Source organism: Urtica dioica, chromosome 4 (genome assembly GCF_054948205.1).
Source record: "Urtica dioica subsp. dioica isolate 48M chromosome 4, U.dioica_male_clone48M_v1_H2, whole genome shotgun sequence".
Lineage (NCBI taxonomy): Eukaryota > Viridiplantae > Streptophyta > Magnoliopsida > Rosales > Urticaceae > Urtica > Urtica dioica.
Genome location: NC_142759.1, coordinates 8,281,758 through 8,300,407, shown reverse-complemented (window position 1 = coordinate 8,300,407; position 18,650 = coordinate 8,281,758). Strand labels below are relative to the sequence as shown.

Here is an 18,650-nt window from a genome sequence, read left to right as displayed (position 1 = left end):
GAAAAACCTCCAGTGGCCAAGCCATCATAAAGCTTCCAGATTTTTGGCCATCAGGTTTCCATCGAGTGCGAGCTCATGTAGAATCGATCAAGTGGTCGCACATGACCAAACGATGTCCGTTCTCCAGACTTGATGTGCTAAAAGAGTCTCTGACTGAATTGTCGTCCCTTCACCCGTGTTGGGTTGGCAAAAACGATTCCATCACATATTCGCCTTGTTTTCCTCCGTTCCTCACCAGAAATCAACGCACATTTTTTTTTGCGTTGCTGATGATGATTCTTGACATTGGTGCTCTGGGTGAGGTGGTATCAGTGGAAACGGGACCAGGCAAGGCGGCACTACCCGAGACAGCGTCCACTCGAACGGTGCCATCTGGAGCGGCATCCACAGAGCATGCGTTTGTAGAGCGAGAGGCATCTTCACCACTGGTGTTTATCAGGCGAACGAAGATGAACACGCATTCGTTTTGCGAGTCTAAAAATAAAAATATCTTCATGAAAAATATAGTATTTTTTTAAAGAAAGAAAAAACTTTTTGGAGATTATGTAATGCTTACTCTAAAACTGTTTGTTTACTTAACACAATAGTGATATTTTTTTGTGTCTTGAAAGTTGAAACACAACTTTGAAATGAAAGCGACCCTTTTGATTAGAAACGGAATCTTCCTGTTAAATTCTTGTTTGCATTGAACTTCAGCCACCTATTCACAATAAGGCAAATTTATTTCTCTCTTAATCAAAACTAGTTTCTAGTCTAGGTTCGTTCATAATGAGCATTCATTCACCCACATTACCCTTGAATTTTATTTTATTTATTTATTTATTTATTTATTTTTTTATTTTTTTATTTTTTTATTTTTTTTATCATAAAGGATAATTGTCAAAACAATGAAAACCTAACATGACTTTAAGTTGTTGAATGGAGACAAGGTTTTATTTCATCACCCAAAATTTAAAAGAAAATGAAAATGGTAGAGAGAATACTTGAAAAAATCAAAATCCATTCTTATGTTTAGAAGTGGTGAAAATTAATTTTTTGTCATATTTTTCTCAATTAAAATAAAATTTAGATAAACACAACAAATTCTCATTTATTTTAGTTCACATTTTTTGGGTTCCAAACGGACTCTTAAAATGTCAGGCTATTCCACTGCTTCGTTGGCACTCAATATTTGGACCCAATGGAAAGTCCAAATTTGAAGATAACCCATGACGAACTCATATCTAAATACTCGATGGAGAAATTTCACGAATAATTCTTTTGACTTCGAGCCTAAGACCTCAGGTTCAAGGCACATTGACATGAGCGCCATCACTTGGTCCGACCTTAGATCGAACCACTCGTGCTCTTAGATCTTTGTCCAAAAAGTAGCGACCCTATAGACACTAAATTTCCCTATGAGATATAACAGCCTAACTCACATATAAACACCTATGCCAAATCAAAGGAGAAATTCCACGGCTAACTTATTTGAAGATATCTCGATTTTCAAAGATTCTATAATTTCTCATTTTTTCAATTTTACATAAATTTTTTGATGAGATTGCAAACAACTAAGAAAAAGTTAAATGAAACTGTACACTAAAAAAAAAGTCAAATAAAATTATAAATACCTAAGAAAAAAACTGTAAAAATGAGATACTCGAAAAATGTGAGATCGTTTGGGTGATTTCCACGACATTGATATAGGCAATTCTCGTTTATGTGGTTTAATTTTAATATATTTTCCTATTTGGTTCGATTTGTTCCAGCTTTTTGAATAACTCAAAATGGTCTAATATATTTGGAGATTGATCCGGGGTATAAGACTCGACCCGTAAACACATTTAATACGACTAGTGTTGTTTCGAAAAATGGTGTACGTATTTGACTAACTAACAATAATACCCTTGCATGATTTAAAAAAAAATCTTTATTTCCTTCAAAATCATAATTTCTAGTTTTATACGAAGAAAAGAATTAATTTTACATTAAATTTATACTTATCAAGAGAAGAATTATTGGATTTTCGGGCCAGGCTTGAAATCGATTTACAATCAAAAGTCGACGCTTCAATGAAGGCATTTAATGAAGGATAATGATAAGATAATATCATAACAGTACTTATATGAATCTCAATCTCTCGAATCATGTTGACTAACGGTTCAGATCTCTCCAGTAGAGCCCTTTAGGTTAACCAAAAAAAAAAATACGTGCCATGAATTTCGCATATAAGGAATATGTTATTGAATTGAAATCAAGAATTAATTTTTCCAAGATTAGACATTTGCTTCAGGTATCAGGACACGTGTGCTCACGGTAAGTACATGATAAGGACATCCCAGTAATTTCAAACACGTCTCAATCACACACACCTGGTTTCGTTTCATAGGTTACATGCGATTTATTATTTTTTAAATAATATTGACAACGTCGTAACTTAAGCACGGGTTTTCTTTCTCTGTTTTGTTCAGATTTCAAAACAAACGTGTCGCATCAACTTTTAATCATCTTTCTTTGGTTTCAAACGTCACACAAGACTTGGAATGTATCGCCAAAGAGACCAGAAAATGTTATTGCATGAAATGAATGTAGTTTTGGATTCAAAACATTAATACCATTTCTGTGGAAAAGATTGTTTTTGGAGGCTTTTGGGAACATGGGATTCGTGAGCAGTCTATTGGGGATTATTGGTTTCGGAATAGGATTGCCTCTCGGGCTTTTACTCGGATTCTTCTTCTTCATTTACTCTGAGCCCAAAGAACCAGAGGTAAGCATTTCTGTAACTGCTATTCATGCAATGTGTTTTTCTTTTTCTTTTTTATATAACCAAATTCAATTTTTATTTCTTGTATGTGTGTGTGTTGTTTCGTTCTGCAAAATTGTATTTCATAAACTCATTGCTGTAAATTTTGTATAAGCTTTGTGGCCAGGAAGTTTTTTATTTGATTACATTGGTGATGACGTAAAGTTCTATTTAAAAGAATAGAAGCTTCTTAAAAAAAAGAAAAAAGAAAGAATAGAAGCTTGAAGTATGAATAGTTCTAATTTTTTGTTTTATTTTTTTTGTAACGAAATACAGGATCCGATTACCAGACCAATCTACGAGTTGGATACAAATGGCTTGGAAGATTTGATGCCAGAAATTCCACTATGGGTGAAGAATCCCGATTATGATCGAGTACGTATCGCCGGCTTTTTCTCGAATTTCCTCTTTTCGATTGTGTATTTGATCAGGATCATTGTTAATATTCTTTTTCTTTTCAAAATTTGGATTTCAGGTTGACTGGTTGAATAAAATTGTTTCAGGGATGTGGCCTTACATTGCGAAGGTACAATGACTATAGAACTTATATCATATAATTTTCTTTTTTCATTTCAAAATATGGAAAAGAAAAAAAAGTTTATTTTATTTACAGGCAGCTACTAGTATAATTAGCAGTGCAGCAGAACCCATATTTGCTAGTTACCTTGGGAAGTTCAAGATTAAGGAGATCGAATTTGAGAGCCTAAATCTCGGAAATCTTCAGCCGTTTTTCCATGGTGAGTAATTTATAGATTTTCTTCCGATTCGATTCTAGTTTCTTGAGACAAAAGGTTATCTTTACGAATTTCTGGATTTAAAATTGTTGTTAATTACAGTCCGAAAGAGCAAGCGGATTATGAGTTAATGCCAAACATGTATTGTGCTGAAAATTACTGAATAAGTCAAACATCATGCATTACCACTCATGAACTTCCTTTGATTTATTTTTTGTTTAATTTTTTTTCTTCTTCTTCTTCTTTAATCTCATAGGTGTGAAAGCGTTTGAGACGAATGAGAATGAATTAGTCATGGAAATGCCGATTAGGTGGGCTGGGAATCCAAACATATCTTTGGCGATAAAAGTCTTGTCTCTAAACATAACAGTTCAGGTCAATCAAACCAGCCTAAATTATATCTAGCAGAAAATCAGTATAATATATATATATATATATATATATATATATATATATACACATAATCGTTCAAAGCACTAACTAACTATGCATCGATACAGCTCGTAGATTTACAAGTATTTTCGACGGCACGGATATCGTTGAAGCCTCTCGTGCCTTCCTTCCCGTGCTTCTCGAGCATTGTCGTGTCGTTGATGGAAAAAGTAAGCACATTGCAGAGTTCTTTTATCAGGAGAAAAATCATTAATAAATAAAAGATGTTTCCGTGGCATGAATGATTAACCCGGTTTTGTTTGTGGCAGCCACATGTAGATTTCGGGATGAAGATTTCGGGAGGAGATATCATGTCAATACCGGGCCTCTATCGATTCGTTCAGGTGCTGCACCGGTAATACTTTTTGTTTTCAATAGTGGATTTTGAATCGTGTCGTATAGTAATTCAGTCGAAGAAAAAAAAAATTCCAATCTGTATTTACCCCAATGTCTTTCAGGAGACTATCAAGAAGCAAGTTGCGAGCCTCTATCTGTGGCCCAAAACTCTTCAATTGCCTGTTCTCGACGCTTCCATGTGAGTTTAAACACGATATATACATACATTCATAATCACACAACTACAAGATATGACTAATGAATTTCTTTTTAATTTTTTTTGTTTTGTTTGGGAAGGTTGATAATAAAGAAGCCGGTTGGGATATTGCACGTGAACGTGGTGCGAGCGCGTAAGCTGTTGAAGAAGGACTTGTTGGGAGCGTCCGATCCGTACGTGAAGCTGAGCTTGACCGCCGAGAGCTTGCCCGCGAAGAAGACCACCGTGAAGAAGAAGACTTTGAACCCCGAGTGGAACGAGGCCTTCAAGCTCATTGTCAAGGACCCCCAGACCCAGCTTCTCCGATTGCAAATCTTCGACTGGGACAAGGTTGGTTTGACTTTGCCTTGTCTCGTGAAACGTCATAATTACAAGTCCTTTTGAAAAAATCGATGAAAATCATTTACTCTAATAACTCATTTGAAGTTGATGATGATAAATACCTCGATTTTTCAAAGATTCCTGATTTTTTTTTTTTTTAATTTCAAATAATATTGCTGACGAAATTGCAAACAACTAAGAAAAAGTTAAATGAAACTATACATTGTAAAAAAAAAGGTTATATAAAACTGTAAAAGTAAGATATTCTCGAAATGAAAATAAGAATGAGAAGTGAGGTAAGATCGTTTCGGTGATCCACAACTATAATTATAATCGTTCGGGCAATTCTAGTTTTAAGTGGTTTAATATAACTTCGTACTTGGTTTGACCGGCCTCAATTTTTTTTTAATATATTAAAATATGAACGCGGGTTTTCGAATCGAATCTTAGGTGGGCGGGCACGACCGGCTAGGGATGCAGTTGGTGCCGCTGAGGCAGCTGAGGCCTCGTGAGAAGAAGGAACTCACATTGGATCTGCTGAAGGACACGAATATCGAGGACGACAAGAAGAGGCGGGGAAATATCGACCTGGAGTTGACTTTCGTCCCGTTCAAAGAAAACAGCATGAAGAGCGTCCAAGTCTCGGAAGAAGCGTGCGAAGATGATAAGAAGGAAAGTGAGATTGAGCGGAGATCTGAAGGTTCAGGTCTGCTCTCGGTCGCGCTTCGTGGGGCCGAGGAAGTCGAGGGACACAGCCACAACAATCCTTATGCTTTGCTCTTATTCAGAGCCGAGAAAAAGAAGACCAAGGTCCATATTTTTTTTTTTTACTATAAGCCTTTCTATGTCTTTGGACGTTGCATCATTTAATTTTTTTTTTTTTTTTTTTTTTTATCTCAGGTGATGAAAAAAACTCGTCACCCGCTGTGGAACGAGGAGTTTCAATTCATGCTCGAGGAGCCTCCGCTGCATGACAAGATTCACGTAGAGGTTTTTAGCAAGAGAGGAGGAATTATTTTCCGATCGAAGGTGTTTTTTTTTTTCTTTTCCTTCCTTGAAATTTTGTTTGATTACGCTTCAAGTTTCGCGGATTTTGCTTAGTCGTGTGTCCTTTGAGATGTGTAGGAATCTCTGGGAAGCATCAGAATCAATCTTAGCGATGTCGTTGAGAACGGTCGGATTAATGAGAAATACCATTTGATCAATTCGAAGAACGGGCTAATACATATTGAGATTCAATGGACACCTGCTTGAGGAGTTTTTGAATGTTTTTTAGGCTTTGATGAATAACGTATTCATGATTTCTGGGAGAAGCAACTGGGGAGATATTCATTGTTCTCAATTTATATTTTGAAATGTAATTTATTGTATTCCGTCAAAAGGTTTGTGTACAGTTTCTTGATTGAAGAAGTACACTTTTGTTTTCTTGTAATAAGATGATTCATCAAGAGTAAAAAATATGTACATTTTTTTTTATTCAGAAGAGTTCTAAATTCTTTAGCTAATTGTGTGGCAAAATATTTTGGAGCCATCACAGTGAGTTTTATGTATTCTCAAATTCGTGAGCCACTTCTAATTTGTTCCCACTATAGCACTATAAAATTATGACTTCAGCAAGCTAGGCAAGTATCAATTGCTATTATAAACTAGTGACAAATACCCAAAAACATATCGATCTTATTTTTGTTTCGTTAACAAGTTACTTAGAACATCTCCAACTCACTTAATTATAAAGTGAGATTTGACAAAATAAAATTACATTTGCTCCAATGGAACACCATTCCCACTCCGTTATGGAGTGGGAGAATAGTAAAACTACAAGTATAGAGTTTCACTATTTATTTCACTCTATTTTGAAGTGAGATTTTAATAATATAATAATTATTTATATTTATAAATCAACTACAATACTAATTATAATTATATATTTTGTGTGTAATTGTATTAATTTATCACAAAATTACATATATAATTATTTTAGTTTATTTTAATTCGATATAAATAATTAAGCTTGATATGTGATAAAAAAAATTACATTAATTCATTGCAAAGAAACTAGAAAATAAATCACATGACATCACATATAGATAAAAGAAAAAATTTAGTATTTTTGTATGATGTTAATTATTAAATTTTGAACTAAACAACTACATGTCATATATAATATGTGTGTTTATTTTATTTTTTAAATATAACATGATTGAATGCAAAGTATACAAGTTAAATAAATATGGGTTATAGTGTAATATATAGAAAGATGTTTAAATTATTAAAATAATAGAGTAATGAAGAATATGATTTTTGGTGTTAAAAATAGAATATTGAGTTGGAGATGAAACACTATTTAATATGATAGAAATTGCATTTTGGACTGCGAAAAACTGTATTTTTGAGTTTTTTAGTTGGAGATGATCTTAAGAAATTAATAAAACAACAATAAACCGATCTGATAATTAAAAATACCCATATACATTGTGCTTTGATAAAATGTTTAATTAATATCAATCACGCTCTCTCTCCCAAAAAAATCAAGACTTGTGCTTTCAATCTTCGGGGTCGTCGTCTCCCCTGAGATACAGAGACTCATGCGGTCTCGGCTAATGGAGGACTCTCGGCCTAGGTTTTTATCTTTATTCTTTTCTTCATATTTTGCCTTTTCTTTTTATTATGTTTCAATAATCCAGACTTATTGAATATGACTTTTGTACCACCCGGTCTTTAATCGGAGTGATTTTAAATGTACACTCATATTTGGATCTCATATCTAAGATATTATTTTATTTGGGTGTGTATCTCAGTCGGGCGAGACCCCTTAAACCGCAATCTGCAATAGACGAAGTCCGGTTTTTTCACTCTTAATTCGTGTAGTTATCTAATAATGATTGGTTGACTGCATAGACGTATAATCCACATGTTATTTGTTGTATTTATGATTGTTTGTTGTCCACTTTTTATTTTTTGTAGAAGTTTTTTAATTTTGTTTGAGTTATTTTTTAATCTAAGTCTTTGGCTTTTATCAATATATCACTTTGAGGAGTTTTTTTTTTTTTTTAATGTTTAATTAATGTCCTTTGAATTTTAAAACAATTATCTTAATTCCGTTTAAAAGTTTCAGTATTAATTTTTTTTCCTACCGACAGAATAAAGGTCCCGTAGAAAGAATGTAACGACGCCTCATTAGCCTACATGTGGGCTATAATGACTAGTCAAGAACCACGTGGGGAAAAAAATTGCAAATGCGAATTTGCAAAGGCACTTTTGCTTTCTTTCTTTTCCAACATAAATATAAATAATTAAAAAAAGTTACGATGCCAATTTAGATGTTTGGAATGTAATTTTGCTAGTTTGAAGATTAAAAAAAAAAATCAATATTGAAACGTGATATATATATCAACTAATATGGATCGACCATTATATCTTTCACTATCCATGCATATTAAAAGACCATGTAGGTGTAGCCAACGTTGTGACTTTTTTTTTATTATTATTATTACAAATCTCGCAAATTTGAAGATCAGTTATATTGAAAATTTTACTAATTATAGTCCTCAATACTAAGAGTTGTTATTACCGTTTGATGTCTGAAAATAGATACAACAATTGTCTCGGCGAATGCACAAGTATACCGAACAGGCTCGGAAATGTTTCAAGTGCAAAAATTGAATTATTCTTATATTAGACAAATCTCAACATAAGAAGTCCAAATTGCAAAGGGATTCAAAGTACAAGTGAAAATAAAGATAACGATGCTGTGCTGCGTGGGTGTTACGATCAGTATGAGTGTCTAGTCTTTTTCGGCATGGGTCTTATGCTTTTTATATGTAAGGGTTAGGTGTGGACGTGGGTTGATCAATTCTCACGTCCTAAGTGATTATTTGGTAATTGCTTTAATCATGTGATGTAATTGCTCAAATCTTTCGTGGATTATCTGGGCGGTTATTGGTGCTTACGTAGTCATTATAAGTTTTTAATTTGACTAATCTTTATAACGAGCGCTTCTCTATCCTTTTAAGTTATGTTGATCGGTATTCGAAATTTAACTTATATTTCTGATGGTTTCTCACCTTCACACCTAGAACAATCTATTCCGTTCGGTGTTGTATATTCTATTCGGTATTATGATTTATTCTGATCATAACATTAATTACCTATTAAGTGTAATTGACCATTCAAATATTTTATTTTGATTTTGTGAGCGGTTTTTTTTATACAGTTCTCCTTGTTTCACTTTCTCAGCAAGATTGTTGTAAGCTTTTTGTCAGCTTAGTTACGATCTGTTTGCATGTGATGTATTCGTAATTAAAAAAAAATTAACTATTATTAATAATGTGTTACGAAATTGACCATTAGTAATGTTTGTCTTTCTGATAATCTATAAACTCTTATAAACAGATAAAATGAGATACAAAATTTCACCCTTCTTTTTAATATGATGATTTGAAGAAGATGAGAGAGAGAGAGAGAGAGAGAGAGAGAGAGAGAGAGAGATCTAAAATAACTAATCATTAAAACAAAAGAAGTCAAATTAAAATAAAATCAAAATTAGTTAAAAAAAATTCAAAATGTAATTTTAACCAAAAAAAAATATAGAAATTGTTATTATTGATGCCATCAACCGTGGGATATGAATACTTTTTTTTTTTTGTCATTGATTAAGTGATCGATCGTGTTTTTTTTTTAATTTGTTAAAAAGTGTAATAAGTGTAGTGTGGTCTTTTTATTTTCGTTAATGAGTAATGACTAAATTGTAAAATTCATCAAATGTTGACTATTGTTCAAAATCAGTATTTGCTAATTTACTACCCTGCCGAATAATTAATCAGAATAAAAACCATTCTAATTTTTCTATTTATCATAATTCACAAATCCCTCGGGAATATTGATCTTCTAAAAAAAACTAGAAATCCTTTAAAAAAAAACTAGAAATAAACTTATTAAAATGTTATCGTAATAAACAATATACCCGTCGTAGAAAAGCAGCTTTGAAGTTCAGTCTAACTTTGGTCAAGGTTTTTTTTTTTTTTTAAGTTTTATTACATAAACTAAAGAGAAAATATTGCATTTACTTATACTCACTTTTTCGAAGTTCAAAATTAATAGCAATAGGTTTAATTATCACCGCCATATATTAAGACGTGAATCGTGATAAAGTATCTAAGAAATAATATTTTATTACAAATTTACAAAACTAATAAGATTTATCAACCTCCATCCATTCTGTGTTAAATTATGCCAAAAACACGTCTTCAATTCAATCTATATATTAAACAAAAAAGACTTAGAAAAGCTAAACTATTTATTGACTTTGTATTGAGAATCCGGTACATTAAAGTGAGAGTATTCGGTATGACAATAAAAATAAATAAATAAATAAATAAATCAGAATATAAATGCATATCGTGTACAGAATATCTCCGCCCTTTTTCTGGATCATTTTCTTACAATAGTACATGAGAATATATGGTTCTTTATAATGTGAGGCCACATATTCATATTAAAAAAAAAAGACTTTGGCAACGAAAATAAATACGTTAGTACTAAGCAACAAGTAAGGAAGGTTAAGAAGTTGTAACTTGTAAGTGAAAAGCAAATATCTGTTTAACACATCGCCTCAATCAGCTTATATTTGGCGTTTTATATTAGCTAGTTTCATTAAACGACAAAATTCATTGAGTCATTGGCATTCTGATTCCTTAAGTCCACTTTCATTTATCGCCTTACGTTTACCTATTTTCCCACGCAAAAAAAAAAAAAAAAAAAAAAACCCCTCATTGATCAAGTCTCCTTCACGCAAGTTCTTCCCATCGGAAATTTATACTTTTTAATTTCGGACTCGGAAATCATGGGTGTATTGAGTAGTTTGTTTGAAGTTCTTGGCTTTGGCATTGGAGTTTTCAGTGGAATTTTGGTTGGTTTTTTTCTCTTTATTTACAGAAAGCCTAGTGAAGTTGAGGTATGATATCATTCTCTCAAGGTTTCAAATAAAATTTTACCCTCTCTTTCTCTAGACTCTCAAGTTTATATGACTCGTTGAAGAAATATTTGCAGGAACCAAAACTGAAGCCAATACATGAATTAGACACTAATGCATTAGAGGACATTGTACCCGAAATACCAATGTGGGTCAAAAACCCTGAATACGACCGAGTTAGTTTTTTCTCTCTCTGTGTCTTTTTTTATTGAAAAATAACTTGATCTTGACCATAAATTTGTATATTAATTATGAGGCTTAAAGTGCAGGTAGATTGGCTTAACAAATTCATCTCGCAAATGTGGCCTTACATCGATAAGGTATCATTTTCATCTGTTTGCTTATTAGCTAAGTAAGCGCTGAAACAGTTCACATTTGGTTTGTTTGAATGGTCAGGCAATTTCAGAAATGATTCGAAACAGGATACAGCCGATTTTCAAAGAGTACATAGGAAAGTTTTGTATCGAATCCATCGAACTTGACAGCTTTACTCTTGGTACTCTTCCACCAACTATTTCCGGTGAGTCTTGCTTTTGTTCTCCATTATTTTTTTTTGTACAATGATTTTTCAGACTGTTTTTGTTTTTTAAAGGTCAGTTTACCACAAATCTTATAGGTGTGAAAGTGTACGAGACGAACGAGAAAGAGCTCGTCATCGAACCACCAATTCGATGGGGTGGCAATCCAAACATTATTCTGACACTAACACTGTTCTCTATAAGACTCCCGATTCAGGTTTGACTTAACGGTTGTTCCAGTCATTTGGCCCGAAAAAAAAACATTGACTGTTCTGGTAGTTTATCAGGTGGTTGATATACAAATTTTTGCGGTTCCGAGGATATCTTTGAAACCTCTTGCTTCAACTTTTCCCTGCTTTGCAAGCATAGTGGTTTCCTTGATGGAGAAGGTATTATTGTGATTTTTCTTTAACAAACAAGAGCATTTAAATAAATGAAGGTAAAAGTGTTGATGTTCATCTCTGATCATTTGCAGCCTCATGTAGATTTTGGCTTGAAAATATTAGGAGGCGACTTTATGTCGGTACCCGGTCTTTACCAGTTTGTTCAGGTTCGGAAAATTTGTCTTCTTTATTCCTTTTTGACCAATGTTGGATTTTATTCTGTTTTGATTCTGAACAACTTATATGTTCTTTGTGAGCGAAGGAAAAAATCAAAAGACGATTAGCGAATCTCTATCTGTGGCCTCGAGCTCTTCGAATTTCCACGCTCGACGCTTCCATGTAAGTTCATTAGCAGAGTATTTGTCTCTTTTGAGATTAAAATCTTGTCCAATTTCAGGGCGCGTGTGAAGAAGCCGGTGGGAATACTGCATGTGAAAATCATCAGGGCATCACAGCTATCGAAGAAGGACATTTTGGGAAGTTCGGATCCTTATGTGAAGCTCAGGTTCTGCGGCGAGAGGTTTGCAACAAAGAGGACCAGTGTCAAAATGAACAACTTAAATCCCGTGTGGAACGAGACGTTCAAGCTTATTGTGAAAGACCCCCAACATCAAGCTCTCGAGCTACGCGTCTTTGACTGGGACAAGGTTCATATCTCACTCACAAGCTTATCTATCACGACTCGTTTTGGTATACGATTGATTTTCCCCTTATTTTCACAGGTGGGTGGACATGACAGAATAGGGATGCAATTAGTCCCTCTGAAACTCCTGACACCGAACGAGACGAAGGAATTCACGGTGGATCTCGTGAAGAACACGGATGCGAACGACCCTCAGAACAAGAAGAAGAGAGGGCAGATAATGGTGGAGCTCACTTTTGCCCACTTTAAAGCAGACAGCGACGCAAAATCTTCGAGCGAGTTCGAGGACGATGAGGCTTTTATCGGAGGCGGTGTGCTTTTGGTGACGATCCACGGTGCCGAGGATGTCGAGGGAGACCGCCACAACAACCCTTTTGCCTTGGTCCACTTTCGAGGAGATAAAAGGAAGACAAAGGTAAAACACCCGTCTTTTGTCTCGTCACTTCTTGTTCTTCTTCGCTAATTAACCAATCAGTGGTTGATGCAATGGCTCTTAGTCCGTGAAGAAGACTCGATGCCCGGTTTGGAATGAGGACTTTCAATTTGTGCTCGAGGAGTCTCCCTCGGGTCACGAGAAGATCCGCATTGAGGTGATTGGCAAAAGGAGGGGACTTAGCTTGCGGTCCAAGGTATCGATCCCTGAGGTCACTTCTTTACTTCTTGAGTGTGTATAGTTGATTTCACTTGAATTTCTTGTTGTAGGAGTCGTTGGGCAGCGTTGAGATTAATCTGAGAGATGTGGTGCACAATGGACGGATAAACCACAAGTACCACTTAATCGATTCGAAAAACGGCAAGATTCATGTGGAGCTAAGTTGGAAAATTGCTTGACTTGTTCCTCTCAGGAAGAGGAAACCCCAACGTGTATATTTTGCCTATATTGATTGTTAATATTTTTCCATGGCATTAAGGAGTCATGCCTTGCGGTTCAAACATAATTTTGTCGCCTAATAAGTTCACAATAATGGCTATCTCTATGCGTATACCCTAAAAGTGGGACTCCGGGTTAAATTGAATAAGCACACAAAGAAACATGTTTAAATCCAATAAACTTAAAAATAATGTTTTAGAAATCTGGCAGCACAACCAATTTTTTTTTATAGAAGTGAGCAATTGGGGTTTATCAGATTTTCTTATTGCAGATGAGCAGCATCAATGTCATCCATCAAATGGGTTGAGTAGTATTGAACAAGCCATGTTTTTCCCAGGATAAAATTGTCCATAATGTTGAAAAATATTATTTTCTTACCTATATTAAAGACTCATTTTGTGGCAAAAATTTTGGTAGAGGTTTCATGCTACTAAATTTTCTACGCAAAAAGGAAATGGTGCCTCTTCAAAGAGGATTCATGCTACTAAATTTTCTAGAAACTATTTAAAAACTTAGGCGAACGTAATCGCGTATTCTTAGAACCTTGAACGTCTTACCAAAATGTCTACCCTGATGCGAGCTATATTTTGAATTTTTCTTACAAATTTATTCCATCAACATGTTAGAGCTTGAACCGGGTAGTTTAATGGCTATTTTGAATGGTTGAAATGTTCAAATGGTTGTCCGAACAATAATTTGATAACCCTTAAGATTCATTCAACTGATCGAGCATATAAAAGAGGCATTTCGTCCTTATCGATTTTTACACATTATTTTTTTCGAGTATGAGAAACATAGTTATTATTGTTAATAATAATATAAGGAAGTTTAGTTTTTGAATTGTGATACAGTTACTGAATGGCCTCTGATGAATTTTATATTTTAATTGTTGAATTCTTTTTTTTTTCTTCTCAAATTTAGAAACATAAATTTATTTAGATGTTATTTAAAACTACAACACGTTTTATGTTATTGTAATAAATTCAAAATAATTGATTCCAGATTCTCTACATGATATTTTATATTCTTCCAAAAGGAGCAAGAAAAAAATCAAGGAGAAAGGTTACTCACGGGCGTGGGAAGCCTAGTCTTATAGCTTCTGTTTTTTGCTGAGAGAGTTGACTGTTGATGTTGATTTGGAGAGAGACAGAGAATCTAATCGTTTTTATCTTTCTTTTTTTGTCACTACATACTATCACGAGTCTTCCAAATCCAAACACATACACACACATACCAACTTGCCTCTCTCAAAGAAACAAACCAACCAACTAGTTCCTTCCAATATACAGACGTTTAAAAAAAAAATAAGGAAACCGTTCGTTTTTTTTCTAGTGCTCTTGCTAATAAGCTCGCACATACCTTTCCTTTGTAGTTGAACATCATATTATATCTCTCTTTAAAAAAAAAACATATGGTAATGCAAAACTGTAACACGTTTTCGGCTCCACAGAAAGATGTTCCTCCTCACTTCGACAAGTCTCTTGAGGTACACACATACACTATTGAGAGCGCTTTTCTTGGTTTGAGCCTTAAAGCAAGAAGTTAATTAGTGATCTTGTTTTTTTTTCTTTCTCTGAAGGAACTGAGAGATTTGCGGGCTCAACTCTACAATGCAGCCGAAGTATGCGAAATGACGTTCCCCAATATCAAAGAAAAGAAAGAGTGAGTCTTTCCAATTTCAGTCAACTTTCAATTTTTTTCCGAGTTTTATTCTAAATATACCGAGTTATGACCATTATATATAATTTTTACGCAGAATGGTGGAAAATACAAAAGAATATGTGTGTCGAGCAATGGTGAGTCTGGTTGATCACTTTGGGTGTGTGTCTGATAATCTTGATTATCTCATTCACAAAAACACCACCTCATTTTGGGATGCCAATCTTCGTATCGACTGCCTCAAACAAGTACAGTATAATACTGCTTCGCACTTTCTAATTTATATGATATATCATATATCACACTACCGATTTACCAATAATTTTCACAAGGGTGATAATCTTTTTTTTACAGAGATGCACATTGTCCGAACAATACAAACACAAGTTTGCTCTGAAAACGCTTCAGTTGACACAAATTGTACCAACAATACACCAACCGCGTTACTTATTAACACGTAAGTACTCGTATCTAAAATTTTATTTTGTTAATTATGTACGTCATAAGTGCTCGTAAATAGAATATTTTCCTCAGTGCACTGTATTGCTTCTGTTTTAGAGAAAAATAACATGCTCTTAAGCCAGGGATAAAGCCAGGTTTTTATTTTTTATTTTTAGGGGGAGGCTAAAATTTCAAAATGTTGTAGATTATTTAACTATTTTAATTTATCATACAAATTAATAGCAAATCAGATATAAAAAATTAAAAGTGGTTTTTCAATTGGCGTGGGTGAGTTTTCATTCGGAATGGAGTATGAACTCTGATGACCATCTTGTTCATCATTTATGAAATCAACGTCAAATATGAATTGTTCTTTTGTTTTTACTTAATTCGTTTTTTTTTTTTTTATTCCGTGGTAGATATCAAAGAAGCTGCTGAGAAATCTGATCAAGATACAAAGTAAGAATGTTCCACTTAGTAATACATCTTTCACAAATAATACAAATCGTGTTTTTTTTTTCGGTAACATATCAATGGCTATTATTCAATGCAGCGTTATAAATAGCGTCACAGCCTCTACAAAAACCATAGACAAACGAGTACACAAAAGAGAAGACGATACGCCACATTTGGTCTACGCTCAGAAAAACAATTTAACTCAATGTATTCTCTCTCTTCCTAATCATATATTAGTGAACGGCAAAAAGACAATTATGTTTACAAATAAATTAATTAACACTTGTTCCATTTTCATGAACTGTGTTAGTGTTGCCCGTTCCAGATAAGTTACCAATTATATCCAAAACTCAGAATCCTTTATTTCATTTCCAGGTACGTTCCTATATAATAACTCCTTTCTTTTCTTTCTAATTGTAAGTACAACTCAGGTCTGCTTCTCGATCGCAGGAGATGAAGAAGATGCCACGCACTAAAAGATTTCGCCCGAAAAGCCATATCCTAACTCTCTTTCGAACGGCCAAAAGAACAGCATGAGGACTTTCATGAGTGTGCTAGAATATGTCAAATTAATTCTCCGAAAACTCTGTCCAATAAAGTTTGAATGCTGTAATATTTAAGCTCATACAACAATAAGATATTGTTACAGATCTTATTGTTGTACATTGTTGGACTTGACACTTTGGTTGTAAAAACTCTGCCAGCAAGACATATACTCCTTTTCACTAGTATTATCACACTACAAATAAGCTTATTAAATATAGAAAAAATATACATGCAATCTATATCGATAACGTGATTCGCAACAATTAATATGTGAAAGGTAATTAGCGTGATAAATGATGTTACTAATCCCATTAACGACTAAGGACTATTTTTATTCTGACAAGAATTCCACATGGAAAAGATTACAGGCTCTAAAAAAGGCATATAACAACTGATTTTGAGATGAAATCTCATTATACACTTAGAAAAAAACGAAGAGCAACATCAACGACAGAGTCATCTGCGCATCAGAATCTCCCCATTTTCTCTTGAGATCCAAATTTGAGAACCAGTTTCGAACAGCTTTGCATTTTTGTAAGCAAACAAACTATTACAATATTTCAACTGCATACATATCTCAACTAGTATACAAAAAGCACTCACGATTTCGCCTGCATTCTTTGCTTCAGATTACCGAGAGGACCGGCGCGATTTCTAGCCTCGTTTTGCTTGGCACAGCTACAAGCTCGGGTGTTGAGATTGGCACCGCATCTCATGCACATTCCTCTGCAGCTCGGCCCACAAACCGTGCTGATATTGATCTCCAGATGCAACAAGTCCCTTATGTGCTTCGAGATATCGATTTCCTTCTCCTCCATCGGAAAGTACAGCCTGTCTTCGAAGTCGATGGAGGCTTCATCATCCTCGTCCTCCTCAACATCATCACCATCGCCAATCCCCGTGTAACCCTTGTTCTTCACGTTCCCGACCAATGTTCCCAAGTCGATAACTTCAGGCTCTTCAATGGGTTCACCAGACAGTAACAACGAAAAATTTGAGAAGATGCTCTGCGCTGCTGCTTCTCCGCAGCTTCAACAACGTATCAACACAAACACGATCACTATATATGCTTGTTATGAATTGATGAAACAAAAAGAAAACTGAATACGAAAATCGAGAATAGCGATTTAGCGCGGAAAAACGGAGTTTCACTGTACCGAAAAAGGAGGTTATTAACTCTTGTAGTTATAAATCATCAAAAGGGAAAGTGACAAATCCCTGTCTTCCCCAATCCCTCGAACCTACAACTAAGTCCCGGAAAAACCAGATTTTACTCTGATTAAGACCCACTCGGGTCATTAACTCTTAACAATACACATAATCGAGTCTAACACTACATATGTATGTATGTATATATACCTGTTGCAGCTAAGAGAGAGTACGGTTTTGAGGATACCGTCGAGCCTCACTCTCTTGACCTTCCTGGTGACGTCGACGGAGACCTGAACAGGCGTTCCGAGAGGGTAATCCTTGACGGCTTTCGTGACGCGAATCCCCATTTCGGAGGCTCTCTGTCTCGAGACTTGGCTCGACACGTGGCCCAGACCGAGCCTCTCCAGGGTAGTGCAGTACTCCACGTGTGTTATCGAAGGGCTTCGCGTGTACACAATCGCGCCCTCCCATGGCGAATCTCCGTCATCCAAGAACTCTTCTCCTTCGTCTTCGAGCTCGAACGACGTCGTGTTTTCTCCGCCCCATCCGAAATCGGACCTCGGAGCTGCCTGGGCTTTTGTTCTCGAGATTGCGTTCGCTGTGAGGCGAAATGCGAATGGTTGCTTTGAACAGTGTTTTGGGGTGGTTTCGTTTGGATTGCAAATCTTCGGCTGGTTTAGACGAGCTGAGGGGATTAAGGAAGAAGGGGAAGGGAAAACAATGGATATCTTCATCTTCTTTCTGTTCTTCTCCTTATGGGTATAAACGATTATTTTGAAACACAAATATTTGATTAGCCTTTTTTTTACTTTTTTTTTTCTTTAGAGAAATTTTTTGTTTTCTATACATGCTAAGTAGCAGATAACGGTAGATAGACTTATTATTTACATATTTCCAATAATAGACTTTTATCACGTTTTTGAACAAAAATTTCCTCTAGAATTATATACCACCACATTTAAAAAAAAAAAATTTTACTCAATATCTCATTTCTCTTTCGTCTCTATCTCTCTGGATTCTCACCCCTTCAACAATCTCCGTAGAGGAACACGCATGAAATCAATTTTTTTAAAAATTATTTTAAACGTTGTCATTGAAAAACAAATTAAATACTATTAAAATTAATCACGTCACCGAAAATCAATGGAATTAACCGGATTTAGGGCAACGGCAACTTCTTTCGGA

The 18,650-nt window shown here is 34.8% G+C and overlaps 4 protein-coding genes across 5 annotated transcripts; 3 read left to right on the top strand and 1 right to left on the bottom strand.

Annotated features, from left to right (window-relative positions):
• Window positions 1–2,409: 2,409 nt before the first annotated feature.
• LOC149400042 (synaptotagmin-3-like) lies at window positions 2,410–6,301 on the top strand. Its single transcript, XM_089611433.1, has 12 exons — window positions 2,410–2,749; window positions 3,062–3,160; window positions 3,261–3,311; window positions 3,399–3,522; window positions 3,776–3,894; window positions 4,020–4,121; window positions 4,221–4,295; window positions 4,410–4,486; window positions 4,585–4,834; window positions 5,276–5,635; window positions 5,726–5,854; window positions 5,951–6,301. Exons 1-12 carry the CDS (start codon window positions 2,639–2,641, stop codon window positions 6,077–6,079), a joined length of 1,626 nt encoding a protein of 541 aa, XP_089467559.1. The 5' UTR covers window positions 2,410–2,638; the 3' UTR covers window positions 6,080–6,301.
• A 4,274-nt stretch (window positions 6,302–10,575) lies between these two features.
• On the top strand, window positions 10,576–13,357 carry LOC149400041 (synaptotagmin-3-like). The gene is made up of 12 exons (XM_089610240.1): window positions 10,576–10,778; window positions 10,874–10,972; window positions 11,066–11,116; window positions 11,193–11,316; window positions 11,413–11,531; window positions 11,602–11,703; window positions 11,790–11,864; window positions 11,960–12,036; window positions 12,095–12,344; window positions 12,420–12,755; window positions 12,838–12,969; window positions 13,043–13,357. Exons 1-12 carry the CDS (start codon window positions 10,668–10,670, stop codon window positions 13,169–13,171), a joined length of 1,605 nt encoding a protein of 534 aa, XP_089466366.1. The 5' UTR covers window positions 10,576–10,667; the 3' UTR covers window positions 13,172–13,357.
• Window positions 13,358–14,447: 1,090 nt separating this feature from the next.
• LOC149400040 (protein ABIL1-like) lies at window positions 14,448–16,567 on the top strand. Of its 2 annotated transcripts, none has more exons than XM_089613848.1 (8): window positions 14,448–14,697; window positions 14,791–14,873; window positions 14,968–15,118; window positions 15,225–15,327; window positions 15,731–15,770; window positions 15,865–15,974; window positions 16,093–16,142; window positions 16,218–16,567. In XM_089613848.1, the coding sequence occupies exons 1-8, from the start codon at window positions 14,623–14,625 to the stop codon at window positions 16,302–16,304; spliced, it is 699 nt and encodes a 232-aa protein (XP_089469974.1). In that variant the 5' UTR covers window positions 14,448–14,622; the 3' UTR covers window positions 16,305–16,567. The 2 variants fall into 2 exon arrangements, with proteins under 2 accessions (XP_089469974.1, XP_089469973.1); XM_089613847.1 differs by having other exon boundaries at window positions 14,463–14,697; window positions 16,078–16,142.
• Window positions 16,568–16,664: 97 nt separating this feature from the next.
• On the bottom strand, window positions 16,665–18,417 carry LOC149400039 (BTB/POZ domain protein, putative (DUF177)). Its single transcript, XM_089613846.1, has 2 exons — window positions 17,673–18,417; window positions 16,665–17,342 (listed from the first exon to the last, which is right to left on the bottom strand). The coding sequence occupies exons 1-2, from the start codon at window positions 18,197–18,199 to the stop codon at window positions 16,913–16,915; spliced, it is 957 nt and encodes a 318-aa protein (XP_089469972.1). The 5' UTR covers window positions 18,200–18,417; the 3' UTR covers window positions 16,665–16,912.
• Between the last annotated feature and the right edge of the window lie 233 nt (window positions 18,418–18,650).